This window comes from Ischnura elegans, chromosome 8 (assembly GCF_921293095.1).
Source record: "Ischnura elegans chromosome 8, ioIscEleg1.1, whole genome shotgun sequence".
Classification (NCBI taxonomy): domain Eukaryota; kingdom Metazoa; phylum Arthropoda; class Insecta; order Odonata; family Coenagrionidae; genus Ischnura; species Ischnura elegans.
Window position 1 is genome coordinate 109,213,565 of NC_060253.1, and position 23,078 is coordinate 109,236,642.

General features: G+C 38.0%; 1 protein-coding gene across 21 annotated transcripts in view; it reads right to left on the reverse strand.

Annotated features, from left to right (window-relative positions):
* Nucleotides 1-23,078, reverse strand: part of LOC124163590 (coiled-coil domain-containing protein AGAP005037) — a 242,090-nt gene that overhangs the window by 165,610 nt on the left and 53,402 nt on the right. For all 21 annotated transcript variants that reach the window (XM_046540600.1, XM_046540584.1, XM_046540596.1 and 18 more), the window contains one exon: nucleotides 22,617-22,836. In XM_046540600.1, the coding sequence (XP_046396556.1) occupies nucleotides 22,617-22,836 (220 nt within the window). The remainder of the gene's footprint in view (nucleotides 1-22,616; nucleotides 22,837-23,078) is intronic.

The following is a 23,078-nucleotide window of genomic DNA, read 5'->3' on the forward strand; positions in this document are numbered from 1 at the left end:
AAAAATCTAAATGGAATCTTTCTGGTAAATTTTGGTTTCTTAGTTAACCTATTTTTAACAAGTCAGTCATTGCTCGAGTGGAATTTTCTACAACCGGCTGTAGCTGAAGCATTAAAATACCACAAGAGTGCACAATGTCGCGGTAAATCACAAGACATGAAAAACCATTCAATGGGCAAATAGATTGGCGAGTTATTTTTACATGGTATCTGTAAATCCTCGTGTAATGAAGTTTGATTTAATCTCACCAGCAACCCAGATAATTATCTATAAATGAGTAAATTATCAGTCATGGAGATTAGTGAGGAAGGTTGAAGGTTGGCTTAATGTAATATATAAAAATTAAGAAGTTTTCTCAGGTCATCCATGAGCCAGGGTGCCCATTTGTGCCGGGCCTATCTGTCCCGTTAGACGACCCGAAGAAACTTCTTGAAGTAGATACGACGAGAAATCACCAAATTCTATTCAAATGAAAATTAGTTTGCAGATTTCATGATATATTTTTATTTCTGATATGTTTAAAACCTATTCCAATCGACCAGTCAAGTCCTGAATATAAAAAATGTTTACTATTTAAACCATGCGTACTGAATGAAACAGGGGGAAATTCAACCATCGTAAAAAAATCAGTGTCTCTTTTGCAAGCGAGGACAAAAAACAAAGGCGTCTAATAACAAATAATGCCAAAGCAATGTGCCCAATAACGATGCATGATGGCAGTCATTTCACATAGCAATTGAAAATCATCAGTGGGAGTGAATTAATACGCAGGTCATAGAGAACTCTCGTGCATCTAATTCCTAGACACAGAAAGTCACGACATTAAGTGAATTTGTAGGTTTACCTCGAGATATAATTTAACACTGATTTACGTTCTGGCACAGGAAAGAACCGATTCACTCGGAAAACAACCTCTTCCGAGTCTTTCGCGCATTTTCCGCATCTCACACCGTTGGAAACGCAGAAAAAGGGCTCTTTGCAAGAGATACGGAAAGGCGGGTATTTTGGAACCGCATGAAGGGATAGAATGGAGGGCTTAAGTCAGCCTGCGAGGTACGGCCTTCAGACGTATGCGGTAAATTTCTTCGAAAAGCAGATCTCTTGTACTCCAAGCCTTCGCCTCCATTTCCCTTTAACTTGCTCGCAACGCCCAAGGTGACCTAATTACTCAAAGGAATGTCTCTTTATTCCCCTGAACAGGCTCCCGTTGCACCGCATACTTGCTCTCTGTGGAAAAGTGTACTCCCTAAGCTCAAATGAATGGCCCGTCATTTCTGGCGTCGGTGTACTTCGTCGAAGTTGAATTGCAAAAACTGAAAGAACTGAAATGAAGTAAGGCCTTCACTCGTCTTTCCTAACACAATGCTAATTTTCTTTGAAAAAATAATCTAGTTTATAAAGGATTTTTACAACATTTTTCTTAGCTTCACTTTCTGCCTGTCTGTCTGTTACGGAGGAATTTTGCAATCGATTGTGAACTAACTTTCCAGTCAGGTAGTACTCTGAAAGTTTAAATTAAAATGCTTAAAAAAGTTTCAGCTCAATTTGATAAATATTTATCAATTATCCAACGAAATAAATTTAAATAAGGAGAGTTGTTCCAAAAGTCATCACATTTTTAATGTCGTCATTGCTGTCAAATTTATAAAAATCCAATTTGAATAAACAAAAAATTGAATTGCAAAAAAATACTAAAATTAGATGAAACCATTATAAAGGAAGAGAAAGTGGAAACAATAATTAATGAATAAGAACTAAGGAGAAAAGAAACAAAAAGGATGGCATGTGCAAATGTGTCATTTTACAAATGCAAATATAAAAGAATATTAAAATAAATAGAATATTTTTGAAAATCGATAATTTTTTAAAGTGTGACATTATGCATTTTGTTTCCAGGAAATACTTTAAAATCGATTGTAAATTGACTCACTTAGATATAAAATAAAAGCTATATCATGATAAAATATAGGTTGTGCATGTGAAACCTACCAGCCTACGTGAAAATTTTTTGAGTGAAAACGTTATTAGTAACGTCATTAAGTGAATGCCTGATAAAAAGACGTTTTAAAGTGACAGTAGAGGCCTTCGACGTGTTGCTGTTTTTAACATATGAAAAAGAAGAAAATACACGAAATCTTATAGTTAAGTACTATAATGTCCAATACCTCATTTACTTCCGTATCTTTGCGTGTGGGAACGATCGAATGGAGTGCCCTATATTTGGCAGAAATCACTATAATGTTTTATTCATCAATTTTCAAGTGCCTACTTATTCATGTCACTCCTATACAAAATAAAGTAATCATTAAATAATTTCTTTACTTTCGTCAAAGAATGAGATGAACGATTACAAATAAATACGTTCCATATTAAAAACTTAACCAATGAAGTTAATCTAAACTAAGAAATGCTTTTTGAGCTATTCAATTTAAAAAATTGCGTTGATAAAAATGCTCAGTCGACCCAATTTTGTAAATATTAATTTTTGCGTTTTAGGCCTATTTTCTCTTATCCTCCTCCCTTTTTGCAAACCATTGACATTTGGAATATATCAACCTATATATGCTTGCTCTTGATATTAGAGTAAAGAAATATCTTTTGTTGAAAGTTGGTCATTTTTTTTCAAGGCATTGGTTTTAGGTAGTTTGTATGGGCTTCATTGAAGTTTTTTTATGGGGCATGATTCAATGAGTATTATTTCAATTTAATGCTAAAGTTGTAAGTTTCTTTAATGTTTAAAGTTTAATTATCTACACCTATTATCTCTAATAATCCATCTTCGAATACGCTGAACTTTATTCAAACTTGTTCTCTTATCCAGCAAGCTTGCAATTTTTTATAGCCTTCGTCTACCTCTAAATTCAATAAATATACTTTTCCCGTCCCCTTACGCTCAAGACCCAGTGTGGAAAAATTCTGCGATCCTTACATCCAGCCCTCTTTGAGAGAAGCTCTTCTACATCCAGGGGCTGAGTGCAATTTAGCCGAACCCCTCACCCCCCCCCCCCCCACACGAACAAGTTTACCGTGCCATTTGGCCTGGCAGCCAGAAGTACATTATGTCTCTCCGCCTCCTGAACTCTTATTACGTGGTACTAAAACATCAAACAGACTGTTCCATTAATTGCGTCTCATTTTCGATCTCAAAATTTAGGTACCTACTTCAAGTTCTGCGATTTTGGTGAAATTTGGCACCTGCAACAAAGAAAAAGTTGCAAGGTTTGTTTGACGTGGACCGACTTTCATAATTAGGGCATTTTGGCTTTTGAAAACCTCTTTTCTCCAGTTATTTTAACTAAATTTTTGCATAGCGTTGGTTAATATCACATACAGGAAACGCTAATGTCATAAATGCTACGGGAAAACCTATTTTTGTTTACCCGACAAACGCTGCGCTTTCTATAAAATTTTTATTTGAAAGCTTCTTCAGCATCTCATGGCAACGATATCATTCGTTTCGGAGACAAAATTGTAAATTTATATAAGATTATTGAATTTATCAAATAGGAGTAAGCAACTATTGGTAGAGTAAAATAGGATAGCACTGTTACAGCTGTGGACAAATCAATGAAGATAATGCTGACAATAATTGGAGACAAAGGCTCCACCCATTTCCCGGGTGGATTAGGCAACACGAAGACCAGGGTGGGGAGGAATATCGAACGGCCATAGTCATGGGATGGGTGGAGATGGGGTGGAGAGGGGAGGGGGTTGCAGAAGGCGATGCGGGGGGGGGGGGGGAGGGGTTAGACGAGGACTGAAAAAACAAGAGAAAAGCGGAATTCATCGGGGCGAAGTGAAAGAAAAGAAATGGGCGTGAAATTTTGATGGGGCCCTCCCCAAACTACGAGAAGAAAACTCCATTACGTCCCGAAGAGATAAAAAAAAGGGACAGCCCGTAAAGAACTGGTAAAAGAATAAAAAATGAAGGGCAAAATGGGTTCTCTTGCGATCGAGTGACCATTATTTTATCTCGAAGAGAATGGGATAATTTTAATTGGCAGGATCCGACTGGAGCTAAGAAAGGAGCTCAGTTCCAGAGAAACTAAGTAAGTAAATGTCATGCCTTCCGCAGCAAGAAAAAATCTCAACTTTCTATACAAATATTTCGGTTTAAAAACACCTTTAGGCTCTCATGTATAAGCTAGCATTTGTTTATTAGAAAAAAATTGAAAATTTGTACATACATAAAAATTATTCAAGGCTGGCACGATTGAAAAAAAAATTAAGCACAAACACTTCAACTTCCGGTACAATAATCCAAGGATGAAAAATGCCACGAAAAAATCATTTGCCTACGCCGGAATTGGAACCAGTATCTCCGGTTGCCTGACAGGTATGCTACCAGACAAACAATAATTAATTAAACGATTTAAGTTTTTCCTGGTGAATACTTCTGACAAATATTTCTCGGGTTTGCATCCAGGTTAAAGCTTTTATGTGAGCCAAAGCTTTAGGCTTACATAAACGCTTTAACCTGGATGCAAACCCGAGAAATATTTGTCAGAATAATTAATAAGTTAGTAATTGTTAGCATACTTGATCGGAAATATACACTTCAGCAATTTAAATGACACCATTAAGCCATCATCTTCCAAATGGTAGCATATCTATTCGTCATTCGTGAGATACGGGTCCCGGCTAATCCAAATGATTTTTCACTCTTGTTGAATACAACTTTCCACCATGCACGTGACGGTGCATAACGTAACTTGCTTCAGCTGTGCATTCAACTTCTGGTAATGTTATTAAACACAATTATTCAAGTCAAATTACGCTAATTATCAGAAGATGCCACAAAATTTGACCGAAATAACTAGACCAAAAGTTAGCAATTGGAAAAATGCATTAAATAAAACGAGTTCTTTGCGAGCATCCTTTTTTTTTCTTATTCACAGCCAGAGGCCTGATCTATATTCGCATTTCTTCGAGAAATGAGTATTTAAATTTATTATAATTGTTTGTTTAAACACCGGAGCAAGGCCATAAGATACTCTTTCATGGTGGAGAAGCATTGGCGAAAGAGTAGCGCTACTTACCGAGATTGATAAGAGAAGCGATCTAGAAAACGAAAAATCCCTCAGCGCGGAAACGTGCTATCAACCAATCAGTAACAAGGGCGAGAATGGAATTTCAGCCGACCAACAGTACACAAATTAGCCAGCATGCAAAAAACATCGACTCGACCTGAGGGAGTCTCCAGGATAGGAGACAAAACTGTTGTCACGAAAAGTCAACAGACGCGACGTATACCCGGAGGATTGAAGTGGAATTAAGATATATATTTTGGTGAAAGGATAGGTATGGGAATTTGCTTTTCCCCGAACAGTAAAGGATAGCAATAAATGCTGCGCGTAATTTCGTCAGAGCATATCCTTTTTATTTATAAACGGCTGGCGTCCTGATGCCTCCCGCCACGCGCTTTTTGAGGGGGCTTGCGGGGCATTATGTAGATGTGGATGAACTAAACTCCTATGTCATTAAAAAGACGAACGTCTGCTCCGAAGAACAGATCGGAAATATCACTTTAACATGTTACTGCAAGAACAGCGAACTTAAATTAGAGAAAAATACAAATCCTTTGGGGAATAATATAGATGTCCTAAATTAATAGCCGATCTTTATCAGCAAATCGATCAATTGTTTTCAAAGTCAGAAATTGAATTCGATACTTTTGTTCATGGTTATCTTTATACTACAGGAGAGTCAGCAGTTCCCTTCTCATCTTGTTCATTTTAATGCTAGTTCCTTCATTAAAATTCTTACATTTTCCTAACAAAATCTGCTCCGTTTTTATTAGTAAAATAGTTTTATGCTTTGGTAAATTTGTTTTAGTTAACCATGAACGCCATGTTAGAATATCTTCAGTATTCAATCACGCAACGTGTGATTGTGATACTGGTGCCATTATAGAATGGAATTCAATGAGAGTAACCTCCGATGGTCCATATTAGTCTGAAATGTTCCATTTTCGAATGTGGTCTATGGACAAAGTTAAACGATTTTTCAGACTCGAGCTTTTTTTTCTCATCAACTCTTTGTTTGTTTAGGCCTTGGAGGAGATTTCTATTTATTTCCATTTTATATCACCGCACTGGATTCATCGGGTGGGAGTAAACACGCCATTCTTTACATTTTTTACTTTTTTCAACCGCATGGCGTCTTTTTTTAACGACGAGCGGAGTATATATTCTCTGTGCCCCATTTGACTGCGTCGACGACCCAGAAAATAAAGCTTAGGATGCCCTGAGTGGAATTTTTTCCGGCGCATACTATCATGGCCTCCGTCCGGAATCAAAATCGACATTCATCTCTCCCATTTCTTTGAATCTCTCTTCGAAAGATGGGATCTTTTTCCACATTCGCATGATAGTGTATCATCAGGTACACGCGCCTTTTCCACAACGAATAAAAAAGAAAAGAAAAAGCTCCGAATTTGAATATATGAGAACGTGCGCGTCGATTCGAAATAGGTCGAATGTAAAATGGGACTGGCGGAGGTGACGTGATGCCAAAGAGACGCCATTTGACATTTCTGCGCCATAAACGTAGGGGAAAAAACTCACGGATTTATGTCACTTTAAAATTTCATCTCCGATTACTTTAGGGCATTAAGAGCTATTGATCGGGAATGCGAGCGAACTTAAAAATAATATTACTTCTTTTTTTCTGCTCTTTCCAGTAAGTGGAGCTAGAACGAATTAATATCTTGGACAGCGTAGCTGAAAAAAGGGCTCAGAGAAAATTTGGAAATGATACATTTATCCAATCGAGCAGAGTTTCAAAAGAGAGGTGACGTTAATGAATCGAAAGAGTTGCTGATGACGTCATTTATACGATTTATTAGATAAAATATTCAGTTCATATTAAACTATGATCATTGATAACAAAAAAACTGGAAACTTTATTCTTCCACGGAAATGTTGTATGCGAGCGTAAACTGTTAAAAAGGAGAATTTTTTTCTGTATGAATTTTTATGACAGGCATTTAACAGGTTTATCGTTCACTTAAACTTGGACGCTATTACTGTTAACCACCCACTATTTGCATCGCCTTTCAAAATCGGTCTCGGAATAAGCGATGAAAAAAGAATAGGATGAATGAAGACAATTTTCTCAAATTTTTAATTCTAAATTCGATTGCGATAGCGATTAACATAAGACGACACCAATATTCATCCGATTTTGATCCGTCGCATACTTCAAGCTGTTCTCGGAAAAAAACCGACAGCTTAAAACTTGTCACAGAAAAGTTGATGACGGAGGTCATTCCGAGCGGGTCACAGCTTCTCCCCAACCCAATGCACATGCGCCTGCGTCTCGCGAGGTTCGTTGTGGCTAACACCTTTTTGAACGATCCCTTCCCTCAGCGAAAGTTTTTCCCTAGCGAATAAATGAACCACAACCCTATTGAGAGTAGGTCATGAAAAGTGGGCAGCAGCTTTTGCAGTTTTTTTGCTAACGTTACGAGAACACCAATTGGGGGGAGGATATTTTTCGCTGCTATTCATCTTCCTCCTCCATCTATCAAATTCCTTCATTGAATTGCGATTTTCAGTCCTCGCTGTCTCACTGATTTTACTTTTGAACGTTTCTCTACTTTTAGGTGTCTTGTATCGAATTAGGCAACGCAAAACACAGCTATTGCAGAAGGGACCAACATTTTCAAATTCAAACCAAGTATTAATGTCATCTAGTTTAACAAGAGAACGGCCAAGGGTATCAGATTGATCTGTTTTCGATTACAGGTGAAAAAGATGGGTCCTAAAGTAATTTTATTTTGTGACTTTTCATCATTTTGTAGTTTTTACATGGGCGTAAAAACAGGGCTATCAATTATTAATAAATGATATGGAAATATGAAATTTAAACTCATAGGCAGCGGGGATCAAATTGATCCCTCTGCTAGAAAGATTGTATTTCGAAGCATGTAAGGTTCTCATGCGACGTGATTTCTGTTAAAAATTAAATTTCTATGCACTCCATCGTGCAAATATACCACAAAAAATAGTGAGCTTTAACAGCAGATATGTGCAGTTAACGTAAAGGGGGTGAAAGGGGATAGGCCAATCCAGGTCGATCTAGTGAGAAACAGGTCACGCGGTAATCGGAGACTATTAACAGCCGACTATTTTATAATTTCTGGCCGTGCAATTGCTGTGGGCGGCGAAAAGGATGACGAGCGCTAACCTTCATCTGTACCGCCCAATGATTTACTCCCTCGAGAGTTCTTGATAACGAAGCTTGAGGACCTCTTAGCAAGGGGTGATGGAGTTCGCAGGTCATTAGGGATCATGCGCCCGAGTGAAGCTAATGGATGACTCATCAGGAGACGCACGGCTCACTAACACGAAATGAAAGACGATCGGATTCCTTTACGGAAAAAAATAACGGGAATGCGACGAAAATAACTCTGGAATGAGGATTTCCGAAGGAAGATGAAGAAAATGAACTGATGAAACACATAAAAATGGTCAAAACTACATAATAAGGTAATAATTTTTCGTACGGCTGCACCATAGTATAGATGCCATTGTTGGCTATTCGCTTTCCTAACAAAGCAACAAAACTCTTTCGCATCTTCAAGGTTTTGCTGCCCTTGTTTAATATCTGTCTTAGGCTCCTCTCTTTTGCTGCATTCTAATATCTTAGTCTTCTTTTAGTAGTTTTTCAGCAGATATTTGGCTACTCTCTCTCTTTTCCATATTATTCTTCATTATTTCCATAAGTTTTCTTCAAATTATTATCCAACTCGGCTATGAGTGCTTTGCCGTCAGCAAATCGCAGCATACTAATCCTTTCTCCTTGATTATTGACACCCAAAGCTCTCCCGTTGATTTCAAGGTGCTAGTTGGCTAAGGAAAAGGAAATGGCTTTCTTACTCTGAATGCTTGAATACTTAAAGTCTGCGGTGAGCGCTACCCTCGTCATTCTATATTAAATACGGTTGTTTGACGCAAATTAATAGAAAAACGTTTATGATAAAATAGAACAAAATTTGGAGAAAGAACAAAAAATTCATATTTTTCACATTTCTCGTTTAAGTCTTAGTAAATACTTCTATTTTCGAGCATACATGAACAACATAAAAAGGTATATAATGCCAATCCAAATAGGATCACAAAACTCTATGCATATAATTTCCAAACTCAAAGAAATATAAAGCTTCTGGCGCCAAATAAAATCTGAAACACAAATGGCTGTTATAATTATACAAATAAAAAAAGTACTAGGTTTCTGCTACAGGATATGCGGCGCTAAAGAAATTGATATCGTAAAATGGTGGACTATTTGGCAGATAGACTGGAAGGGGCTGCAACATATGCCGTGAGGTGAAGACTTTCGCCTCCGAAGAAAGAAAATGAAAAAGAAGAGAGATTAGAATTATACGGCGGACCGTCGAATGGGAAGATGCGCAACAGCGGGTAAGAACTTACGACTCCGCGAAATATAGCACGTGCTTGACCCAAATCTACGGAAGGGTTTCTCGGCGTGATTTGAACGGAGAGACGCAGGAGTCGCGTGTCGCTCGTGTTATCATTTTTTCTTTTTCAATCGCCACGGAGTTGGATCGGATCATCCACAACCCAAAACCACAAGTAGTTCCAAGAAAATACGGCTGATATCATGCCTGTTGAGCAAAGTTCTAATCCGAAAGAAAAACATTTTTCTGGAGCAAATATTTTCACTTTTGCTACGAAGCCACATTCATAGAGGAAGTGCTAAATTTACTCCAACGCAAAGACCAATTAGCATAGACAATTATGTTCAACAGGTTCAGGTTTCAATTGGTGGAAGTAAGACATAATTAAATAAATAATTGAATTAATTAATTAAAAAATAAATAGATGAATGGTCTTGTACCAGATGATGGCTCAGTGAGCCGAAACGCGTTAAAATTTTTTGTGGAAAAGTGCTACGATCTTTTATTTATTTAAGTATAGACAATTATACTGAATCATACTTATATTATATATTATACAGCAATGCACACTTCCAAAATAACGAATTTCATATTTGTGGTTTATTTGAAACAAGAAAAAATATCAACATTATCCAAAATGAAAAATTGGGAAATATTTTTTCCATATAGCATACGTAAATTCGATATTCATGTATATTTCTACGCCTCAAAAATTGAAATTTACCATCCGGTCATTAAAAAAAATCAAACAAAGGGTAAAAGTAATTTTAAAAAGCCATTTGTAATGCGTAAGTGTCATTCTCTCAGTAAATAACAATGAAGGGCCTCAATAAAATATTTTGCCCATTGCGAGATGAAGAGGACATCCGATTCGCCGTTCTCGTAGTTCTTAACGAGTTGTTCTTCACTCTTTCCACCGTCGAAGCTGAAATATTACGTTTAAGCACTATTTAATGATTCATTGTCGTAGTCGAATAAGGAATGAGTGAAACGATATTTTAGACCCTGCGAAGCTTCGGTAGAATTTCATACAAATGTTTCAAGTTCAGCGTTCCACCTTCTTTGCACCGATAGTGGTGACACTGATTACAGTGAATTATAGTGAAAATCTCCGTTGAAAAAATTATTTGTCTAAGCCGAGATTCGAATCCGGATCTCCCGAATCCAAAGCAAGAACGCCACCAGTTACACAGCCAAGCCACAGACAGAGTAAGTACCTGCGTCATCTGTGCGAGCGACAGCGAAAAAAGTCACTTGTTATATGCCGTGCTTTGATTTTCTCCCCAATGTCATGTACATCGAGACAAAACAGAATCAAAACTCAACACATTGTTTCGCAGTTATTGAACACTATCGCCATTATTCCTTAGCTTAATATTGCATCAATAATTAAAGTCTTTCACGTGCCAATCATACCAAATTTAAATCTAAATTTTAGTCTTCTGAGACAACGGCATATCGTTAAACACAGAAAATGCATTCATTTAAAATTACTCTTCCATGATACCTGCACATAATGGTTGGGTGATGAGAGTTTGAGACCAATCACTTATTGTGCCAAGACACATTTCTAAGTATCTTTCCAGGCATCTAATATCGAGTAAGTTAACAACTAAAATATACGATGTTTATGCATTACTATCTGATAATGAAATTATTTTTAATATGTTAAATTAAAGTGACAAAAACAGGCGAGGCTGCGCTGTGAATTCTCCGCTGCAAGCGGCGTCGCGACATTGATTCAACATGCGCATAGTGAATAACAACGTGAAATGAAGTCAACGAATCTTTTCACGGTTTACCAACCGGATGCTAAAGTGACATGAACCCTGAGAGCATATCGGGATAAGGTGAAAGCAATACTAAGATCAATATAAAGGTGTAACCCTTTCGAAATAAGGTGGAGTCCAATCAACAAGGCAGCACTAGCAAGCATGAACAGCTTTCCCAACATGCATAAATAAATCACTTGACTAATATGTATACCACACAAGTGTATAAATTATTAACTCGATTCCCTCTAAACCCACATGTAAAACGTGAAGATACAATTGTGCATAACTATTCTTTTGATTTACATTAAAATGATCAATCATTATGATAAACCATCCTACCATGGAGAGCCGATGTGTGTTCATGCAGTTTATTATTCCACTATTTCGTAAAAATTGGTGATAGTAGTAAACCAAGAAGCATAGGAAAATCGCTTATCGTCACTATAGGACCAGTTGGAAACTTATTACAAGTTGTTTTCTGAGTACAACGACGCTGATAATTCTGTCCTTGTCAAGGAGTGGATTGACGGTGCCTGATGCTGGAGGCAGGGTATTGCTTCTAGAGCTAATATCACCACCATCTGTTTAAGCAATAATTCCATATGCAGAGGACAGGTACACAAGCCACTATATATGGAGACAACTGATGTCACGCGTAATTTGGTTTTTGATGCTGATAAATGGTTTTATGCGAGAAAAGCCATTACTTTCATTATTGAGTTTTAAATATTTTGGGGAGACGAGGCCAAGAAAACTTAAGATGCTGTGAAGATCTTTAGCGCGAAAGTACACATGTGAACCAAGTCACAGCCGGAAATGTGTATTAAATTACAATATCTACGAAACGGAAATTAATATACAAATTTTACTTCACGATTACGAGGAACTAACTATACTGTGTCCTTTCGGTGGTGTTATTTAGAAATAACCCAACATGAATGTGAAAAATATTGTTAAAAATAATCAACCAACTAATGCAAGGTATAATCGTCGTATACATGACCGTTTTCAGCAAAAGGAAAAATATTCACAGTAAATATATGCATTAAATCTTTTTAGAGTAATTTATTCAAATAAATTTGAAAGGAATGTAACAGCTATTGCATTAGTTACCATCAGAACCAGAAATAGTTAATCTATTTGTTGGAAAGTTTTACTTTTTGGATACATTGTTGGGATTGGTATTGAAGGAAACGAAATTGAACACGCTCTCGACCGATTTTCGTGAAAATAAAAACATGTTCCCTTTGGGTATGTCTTATTTTTTTTCAAACGAAACAGAACATGTTTTCAGATCGGGGAATTTCCACAATAAAATGATTATAGCAGCCGATATTGATGATGCTGCAATGCAATGAAACATGTTGACCAGATTATACATCTAAAAATATATTGAGTAGAATATTGCAGAGTTACTTTTCTGCGAATTTCCACATGGTACAACGCATGCACAGATAAAAGACAACGCAAGTTAAATAATTCACCAGGATTTTATGTACAGCTTTGTTGAGAGGAGGCCGAAAAAACTATAAGTTTCGTGATCAATTCAGCAGAGAAAAAAACCCCTTTCCTCCCTTTCGCAGCCGTTAAAACCGCGTTCAACGAACCAGCTAGCATCAATCACCCGAAAATGGCGTTTGACAGTCACCGGATGGGCGCTGATGACGCCACGGAGCCGGATTAAGTCGTCACTGCTTTTGCTGTGCGACTCACGTCAATCCATTCCGATAGCAACAATAAGCGGGACGAATTTAATCACTTATTCCCTTAAATTTACCCGAACACGTTATCATGATCTATACAGTCGCGAAAAGTAGAATCCTCGCTGTGCAGTAAATGCTAGCTACGCTCCTTGCGGAGAGAGAGAGAGTATAACTCTTGTAATATGCTTCAAATTAATGAGTCAATCGAGGGAAGCTCCCTGGACCTTGGGTTTCCGTAATTTTAAAGTAACCAAATTTTAGCACAGGAATATAAACTTTAATTTGGTAATTTTGTGACGAGAAACAGCACAAAATTTCCAATTGTGAAATGACAAATAATGGCCAGTCTATCCAGGGAAATCGGGAAACCCAGAAATAGGTCACAATACGCCTATGTCGTCCTTATTATCGGCGAGAAGGTCAATCAACTCTTCTTTCAATATCAAAATATTATTGAGGTAAAATATTTGGTACGACCTGTAAAATTAAAAAAAAATATAGTATACCTAAATCCAGACGAGGTATGTAATTGTTTGCCTCATCGACGCTAAGTTCGCTGAAGTCTTTGTGCCAATAAGTTTTATCAAAGGTTACCACATATTTTTGCGAAATATTTGCTTTATGCAATTAAACGATGTCCAAATCCAATCCCTTAATTCCATAATCAATTAGTCTCCCAAAAATTTCGTCAAATGTAAATATTACCAATGTGCTTTAAAGTCAATGTTTTTGTTATGATCCACTGCGTAAGTACAAATAATTACTTAAATAAAAACGGAAATTACTGTTATAGCATCATCATTTACTTTTAATTTCATTTACAAGACTCGATAGTTGATATTACCATCAACAGAAAGTTTTATAGTTTGTTTTAGTTGTTTAGCTTTTTTATTCCGTGATAACCGCAGGTATCAGCACAGTGTCGACGGAAAGAAATAGATGGGAGTGGGAGTCTATGGGATCTGTAAACGACAAGCACTGATTTGTATCGGAAAAATAAAATTCTAGGGGATTCAAAACATGTCGCTTCATCCTAGAACGTGGAGGGAAAACTTTTTTCTCGCGCAGAACTGATTGACAGTAGCGCTGCTGGCTACGGAGACCTCAATCTGCTCGGATACAAAAGGTCACATCGCAGCGGTTCAAACTCACCCCGGGGGCGCTCGAAGAAGGATTACAAAAAAATAACTAAGCACGACAGTTTTTTTCTAACCAGAAAGGGACTGAATCGTAACGGGTTTATAGTCTACCGCCCTGCTCTTGAAAACAAATAAAACACTACATACAACTGCGAAACGACAGTCAATCTATTGGGAAACGGCCGAAAGAAGTTAAGTGCAGGTCAAGAATGGCAAAAGCCTGACGGGAAATAGCTACAATGAGTTGTCAACCACAGGAAATCAGACTCAAGTAACATTTAAAGGTGGAAATACTAAAATGAGAATGACCAATCTGTCATTAGCAGATAAATTTTAAGTGTCTCGAGGGTAGGATTTCATCGGCAGAAAATAATTTATCATTTCAATAGTCCATGCATGCTTCGAAAGCTAAAAAAATAATTTTCATTGACTTTTAAGTATAAATATTCTTTTAATCTAAGGGCCAGTTTTATAATATTTGGTTAGCCTTAACCGGAACATGGTACAGCCAAAACCTTAGCTGGAGAATGTTAGTAAGTTGCAGTAAGTAAAAGTAGTTCAAAATAACGTTTAGTTAAACTCATGATCTCCAACGCAAGGATGAGTTACTCCAGTTTTCATGCTCCGTAAAATTTCAACCAGACATTATAAAACCAGCCCTAAGGATATATATTAATAGGCTATAATATCGGTGTCGTTCTATTCTCACGTAGGAAATTCAAACGGTATAATTAACATTTTATCTCCATTTCAAATCGTGGATTCTAACGCGCGTGTTGGGGGAATAAAAAATAATAATGGCAATGGAATGAAAAGCAGCTACAGAACAGAAAATAAATGCTTTTATATTCTTTGTTCCTGAAAAAAGAAAAAAAATTCTAGCGAATTTTAAGTCTTTACAGATTGAGCAAGAATACTGACGAGATAATAAAACTATACTGACGAGAAATATATCCTTAACTATTTCATCGGGCGATAACGAATCGCTGCTCTGCTTTTTGCTGATTTGGTATTCTTGTGTTGTACTCCCAATTGTGGAATAGCAGAACTGAACTTTCTATGAGGAAGACACTTAAGTGATGATATATTATAAATAAAAACTTCCAAACTATAAGCCTCAACTTATCTCACGTTACTTACTCCATGGTATTACATATCTCGCTGCGATCGAACAACAGGATCAGAGTTCTCAGAAGTTTTTCCCATCACTAATGTAACCTCTTGTCATTCTAAGGCACTGCAAAAATGCCCTACTTTACAAAAATTGCGATTAAAAAAAATACCCCGCAAACCAAAACCTAATCGCATTCCTTGTGACATATTTTTCTTCGTTAGAGACATGACTGCGCCGTCATCGAAGATCGCGAAGATTGGAGTCGATCGCGAGGGCGCTATCATTCCATTCAATCTCTCTCAGAAGATCTCTTTCCCATTCTATCGCCTTCATTTTTTTCTAAGAGCATGGGTGACCCAGCTTTCAATCTTCCCACATAACCTTAGGAAATGCTGATTAATATCGATGCCAAAGAGCCACGTGAACACAATTAAAATTGTGCTTTTTTTAACTGGAATACATGAAGCGTGTATTGATTACCTCATCTTAATTAATGTATGGAGACAAATCCAAAAAGTATGATCCACGATTCTCGTAATTACAACATAGATATTTTAAGTTAAAGTAGTTAGGCAATTCACTATTCAATGGAGGCATGAACGTGACTGAAAAAGAATGATACATCATCTTCATCTGATTTCATCGTCACTAACCTGCGATCCAGATCCTCCTTGTTTTTTAAATAGTGATAGCTATAACTTTGACTATGCACTTCGGACAAAGCATTGAACCGCACGAAGACTGTTCTAATTTACGTTTTTGTGGATGGGGTGAGATTAAAAGAATCATTTCACTAACCCTCGCTGCGTTTTCATTAACTTTCTACACGTACACAGAATCAGGGGCGCAGCTAGAAATTAAGGCTAGGGGGGGTTTTAGGCGCAAATAATACTGGGGGGTATAGATTATGCGCCAAGGTAAGCAGGAGGTTCGGAGGCCCTCCCATAGAAAATTTTTAAGATAACTGGTTAAAAATGGTGAGTTACACGTCTTTCTGAGGGATATATTATTAACCCTTACACTATTCTATGATTAGAACTAATCCAATCACGTAAAATGGATTAAACTTAAATATGTCCCTGAGATCTGGAGGGAGGGAGGATTAATGCCCCAAAAACCCCCTCGCTGCGCCAATGCACAGAATTACTTATATAATATTAAAAAAATTCCAGTAATTCTCCAATATTCTGCATGCTCACCGACTTAATGCCACCGACACGATATGTATAATATTCTGCGAATTACGAATATTAACTCAAGCAATATGAACGAATACGAAAATGCCTCGAAATATGATAGAAAATGAGTGGTAAAACAAAGCCTAGTGGATCCTGGTAACATACCTACTCCACGACAAAATGCCGACATCAAAAGGAGCTGCTTTCCCTAACGTTTACGCCTTGGCATAGCAGCGTATTTTACGCCTTGGCGGTGACGGCATACAGACAATTTCCATGCACGGAAAAATGATTCAACATGTTTTGGCTACGTTTATCGCTTTTCATCTTTGCGGCTGGAGACAACAAAATGCTTCGCCCAAAAATAATCATAAACGTCCATAATTGGGATGGATCTTTATGAGACCATTTACAGAGAGTTGTTTCAGGCCCAATCACAGGCTCAACAATTTACACTAAAAGGCAACTGGCAATTTACCACAAATGCACTGATTTTTATTTCACAACTGGTTTCAATACGCGTTGCATTACCGCATATAGCCTTATACAAATCTTTTATTTAACGAAATGTATTAAAGCCTTTCGTCGAAGCAAAATAAAAGTATTTGTAGAAAATTGCCATTGGCATTTAATACACGAAGATAAGCTACGTATAATTCAGTTGTTGTGGAAATTTTAAGTAACGCCAAGTTAAGTTTTTGTGAACAAGTTAATCTACGCCACGTCAATTAATTGTGAACAATTTAAGTAACGCCAAGTGAAGTTGTCGTGAACGGGGCTGCAGGACTAGAATTGATACTTCAATATAGGATTAAAATGAAAATCCGTGGCTGCACCCTCTAACTCTCACGAAGCCGCCTTAAAAAAATCTCTCTTGCGTCACACCCGAAACTTTTGCTCCTCGCTGCATCCACTTATGAGCTCCCACCACCACCCCAGGGGGGACACACTCCCCTCTAAACCCCCCCTAACCACTCGAGGGGCGGCACACGCGTTGTTTTAAACCAAGATCCTTCTCTCCCTCGGCATCCTGCCCCTCTCCACTTCGCCGCAGCAGCGCTTGGCTGAGTGCCACGACGTCTGCCTCATAAATCCCCTGGCACCGCACCAAGGAGGACCAGGATCGATAGAGTAGTGCAGCTACGTTCTTTCCACCCCCCACCGCTTGTTCCACGCCCTCTCAGTTTGTATATAATAAGAAGAGGCGTTCGTTCCCTTGCTTACATCCTTGCTTGCACAGGAGTAAAGGCGATTTCGGTGAGATGATGGATGTGCGTTGAGAGGGCTGTCTCACTGCCGATGGCGACAAGTACAACGCTCAAAAAGAAACATCTGCAATTGGTCAAATAGACAACCCTGCCTTGGCCCAAGGTACCACGTTTAAATTTAATAGGAAACAGACTGCATGCTCAAAGGCAAATAAGTGGTGCTCATTCGTTTCACGTTTGAAACTGTAGTCATTTAAACTCATTATCACACATGTGTGATCTTAGTTGTAGCATTGCAGTTATTATTTACAGAGAAAGACTTTGATTTAAGATGCAGAAAGTGATGCACACTACTTTTTTTGGTTTGTATACTTTGTTGGCACCGCGTTACAAGGATTATCTGCTGAATTTGAACGTGGGACACTGGTTCAGGGCAGGGTAGTTTATTTTCTTCTTTTTATTTCGTATTAAAACGTGGGTTTTAAAATGATAAAAAAATATGGTAACATATACCTTGTCTTTGTTCAAATAAAAATGTGGATCTTTAGATTTATTTTTAACCGATTGTAAAATTACTCCCACACTCGTTTCTTTACATTCGCTCAACGCCGAGGACCCGGAAGAAGTTTTGAATTATTGGAAATCGTTAAAATTTATGCTGCAATTAAGATAATGTCAACTGTCGCAAATAGCATCTAATGCTTACAATGAAGAACTAAAAATTGAGTAAGAATGCATCGTCATCTGGCTCTGATCTGCGTAGAAAATTTTAAGCATATGGCTAATTGGGAAGTGGGTTAAATTTGAGTTGGAATATTCATCCCGGAAGGTCAAGCAAACAGACAAGAAAGTGACTTAATGAAAACGTGGCAAGGTGATCGCCTATTTCGAACCGTTTTCGCTAATTCTGTAGACAGGTAGGCAAGTGAAAGTACCTGAAAATTAAGAGTATCCCATTATGTAATTTTATACGTATTCATAGAAAATGAAGTATTGCAAACAATTTTCTAGAGAAGTTAGAGGACCAATATTTTTGGCTGTTTTATATAATTGATACTTTTAAGTTTTGGGGTCAAAAACCAAATGCAAACCCTAAAGAAAGCGATTACAACGCAATTTCCCCATGTACATAAATTAAATATGTTGAACATTCCAGGGTGTTTATTATCGATTTCAAATTCTGTTCTGACAGCATACTATGAGAAATTACTCACAAACTACAAGACACGTAGTAATACAAGGAAAAAATGAGAATTAAAAGGAATCCCTGTGTTGAGACAGTCGTGAACAGAAATAAGTGCGGCACTGAGCTCAAGGACGGTAAAGATGCTCGGGGAAAAAAGAAAAGAAAAAAAAACAGCAGAAAAAGCGAGAAGAAAGTTTTGTAAAAAAAATGGAAACCCTCACGACAGCACGGTTTCGTCGAAGACAAGTCCACTTTTAGCATTCATTCCTCCGGAGAGAGCCTTACGGAGCTCTCAGACTATAAAGAAGGAGGGGGAGGGTGAAAATCCGGGAGAATCGAAATAAAAGCAAAAAAATACACGGTTTTCAGTTCAAGGTTGCCAGCTGTGAGAGTTTGAAATGAAATGTAGGCAGACTGATATCCTGAACCCACTTGGAAGGGACCATTTAAATGGAAAATATCTCAAAGAAATGCAAGCCCTTTATCAAACACCAGCTGGATGAATACGGCTTCTCGTGCACAAAAATATGCTCCTAACGTAGAATATGAGTTTTTCCCTGTGTATGACTTGCAGGAAGGTTTCTCGGTTTTTTTTCCGGGGATTGATTAGTGTTAATGATTCCAAAGTTTCAACGGCTAAGTCTGCCATCGTGTTCAGGGGTGGACTACGGAGCCAAGTGCATGCCGGTATCTATGCCCTCGGGTGCAGTTCAAGTGGGCCTTGATTGGTTGTTCTAGAGCGACGCTGTTGTCATAAGCAGCATAATTAACCATATTGCATAATTTACTAGCGTGGGGACCATATACAGAAATTAACACCACGTGGGAAACCCGAAAAACTTAATGTAATTTTCCAAGATTGAGTGGTAAGCCATGGAAGAGTGGGTCACTCCTTCCTCAGCTTAAGGAGAAATGTGGATCGGCGATTACATTTCAAATAGTATCTTGCTACTGCATCAGTCAATTCAAATACCGATTTCAGTCATTCGTTTATTTCACTGCTATAAAAATACCGCTTTCATTACGCATTGAACATTTAAAGACAATGATCATTCCCTACAGATCCAAATGATCGGAAGCATTTTTTTATTTTTACTCGTAACTCTCTCCGGTCAGTTAAACTAAATGTACCTACCCTCGTTTACGCGACAATATACATTTACAATAATTTACATAAACCACCTTGTTTTGAGCAATAGAGAGAATGAAGAAAACGACTGTTAAATTCAGTCCGGAAAGCTATAAACCATTCTACCCCAGTGATGTCCCGAGGAAAAATCAAATTTGAATAATGAGAAAAGCGTTCACATTTTCAACTCAATCATAATTTCGATGACAGATAAATCTTAGAATGTTTGATTATAAAACAAAATTTCTAGTAGTTCAGATATATTTTCGATGGAAAAATGTAGAATATTTTAAATGGTGGTCAGCCAATATTGACGCTGGTTAGAAGCAATGCTTGCAATGAAGCAATCTTAATAGGGTCGCAAGGAAAGTCTTATAATAGTCACAAGACATTCGCGAGTAATGAAATAATCATTTACCTGGAACTATAGTGGCACGACAGACATCTAGCATCGAATAGCCCAAGGTAAGGCTGAGTTCATGGCTACGAGGCCGCTGTTATGCTCGAATAGTATAAGACTGGAGACAAGGACACAGTATGTTGAAGCATTCGTGTGGGCAGTGGCAGTCTACGGTTGAGAAGGTGGGACAGTCGGATAAAGTGATCAGAAGAGGACAGATGCCTTTGAGGATTGGTGCTGGAGAAGGATGCTGGGTGTAAAATGGACGGATATAGTGAGATACGAGGAGGTGTTTTGAATAATAGGACAGGGTAGTCACAAAATGAAGGGAAAGTTTATGGAAAAGTCTCGATTGGAAGACCAAGGGACAAGTAAATACATAAGACAGATGAAGAAGGATAGGGGGAAAAGGAGCCTTCGGAGGAAAAAGGAATTGTTTATGATTGGGATTCCAATGTTTGCATTTAGCCTCATGAGGAATTATCATTTTGAAGGCGTGGGATAACAAAAGTAGAGATGCATCCGACCAAAGTTACAGAAACTTCCTGATTAAAACAATCCCAATCATAGGGCCCAATTCTGGCAAAATTAAGGATTGGACTTTATTAAAAAAACTTAAAATAAAAAAAACTCTTTCATTAACGCGTGAAACTCGCTTGGTACACCATGTATCCGCGCTCACGTAACAAAGCTCCGACCTGGTGCTTCATGCGCTGGGTAAAATAGAAAAAATCTTACCAACACTTTGTAACGATTCGTGGGAAATAAAAATAAAATGTACCACCACCCTGAATCTCACGGGAAGAGCAGCAAAAAAAAAAACATTTTCCTGACCTACATTCGATAATACACAAATGGAAAGCCAAGGTCAGTTCTAGACAAAGGGAACGCAAACCCGGGGTTCCAACTCCTTTACACAGCCGTGTGAATTTTCTTGATTTTTTTCAAAATAATGAGTGCCATGCTCAGAAATATTAAGAGGGGGGCAAGTCATAAAAAAATCATCAATAACTCAACCACATTGGCCGCAGAAGCGTAGTTTCCATTGAAGTTTCCATATTGAAGAAGCAGAAAAAGAAATGGTTTTCGATCGCGGGTTCAGCTATGACACAGCCTTTCACGGATAAGTAAATACTGGAATACTTAAGGCCGGTTCGAACAAAAAAAAGTAATAATGAAAAATCAGGACTAACTTTACGGCGTTCATTAAAAAAAATAACGTAGACGGAATGCCATCTATCATTCTTCTGCAAAACTATAACAGCAAATAACCGCACATAAGGTAGTATTGAAATTGAAATGAGTCGTCTCTTGGTCGCATCGATGTCTTCTCCGGAGTTTACTTCTCAATTCCATCTAACATCCTCGTTATGTTTCATTCCGAGATTTCTCATTTCATAATTCAAGGCTAATACTAACGACACACGAACACAAAACGCACGAAAAAGATGGATATGACGCTGCGCGTTCCCAAGTCTCACTGTATTTTATCCTGCTAATTCAAAATCAACGAAACCCCACGCATATGTTCGCTCTAACTTCAACAGGTTCCTTGCCAATTTATTCCATATAGGCACTCATTGTCGTATAAGTACTGGAATCTCACGCTAATTTCTCCATACGAATAATGAATCGCTAATTTTCCGATAAATCCGCATTGATTGATACCAAATGAGTGCTAGATTGACAGCAATAGATATACTTCGACATCTCTTTACTGACACCCAAGCTAAAGCCATCCATAAAGATATGCAGTATTTATCGCGTGATTCAGAACTAGAAATCTGGGAACCCTTTATCATCAAGACCATCTTAGCTAGTCATGGTTTCTTTAATGCTCTCAGTACGACCTATTATCCGTCATAGATAGTTCCTTCCTCCAAACGTTTGCTCTTTGAAAAGCTAATCCTGCATTCATCAATTGCTTATATCAACGTTTATATTTTGTTCGACGAAAAGCAAATCTTCCCATGGTAACAGAAAAACAAAAACAAACATACCGTACGCAAGACTTACGTCCACATTTTTCCACTAGAAATTAGCGCAGTTACATGATTTCATCCAAAGCACTTCCTTTTTTATCAGCTATACTTAAAGCTTTTAAAACTTGAACAAGTTACTCGGAAATTTCATCCGTAGCCATCAAATCGTAACGAGCTGTGAACTCTTTAACGAATCAGAAAACGTCTGCGATTGCTTGCAAGGACTGATAATATATATAGTGAAATTTAGACTCTCACTTGACATGACTTTCACACTTGAAATGAACGTTGTGCAAACAGTATATTTTGTTAATAACTCGGGTTCTAGAAAGATACGGCGTCTCAGAAGAATAAAAATGATGAGAAGCGGTTGCTTACCTTCGTTTTATGGATGTGCTGGTGGTGGTACTCGGAGTCGAACTCGGGCTCGCTGAAGTAGGACTGGTCCTGGTCCCAGAGCGGGACGGGAGCGGGCGATGGTCCCGGCACTGGCACTCCTACCATGCCGCCGGGCATCACGCCGCCGCCCGGGCCTCCGTTCACGTCCGACTCGAAGAGGCGAAGAACGGAGCGGTCCCGGATGTCCCGAAGGTGCGACCTGTACGGAAGTGCAACGACACAAGGTGAGGCATTTGAGGAAAAGATAAAAAAAAGGATGAATTGTTAAATTGACAAGGATACCAAAATTATGGGATAGTTCAGTCCAATAAGTATGACAAAATAGCAACAACGATGTACAGCGTTAGAGTTCTCCGCGTAAAAGTTTATTTCGGCTAGAGTTGAAAAAAATGATATATTATTAACTGCAAAGTATTTGCTATTTGTATTGATCATTTAGCC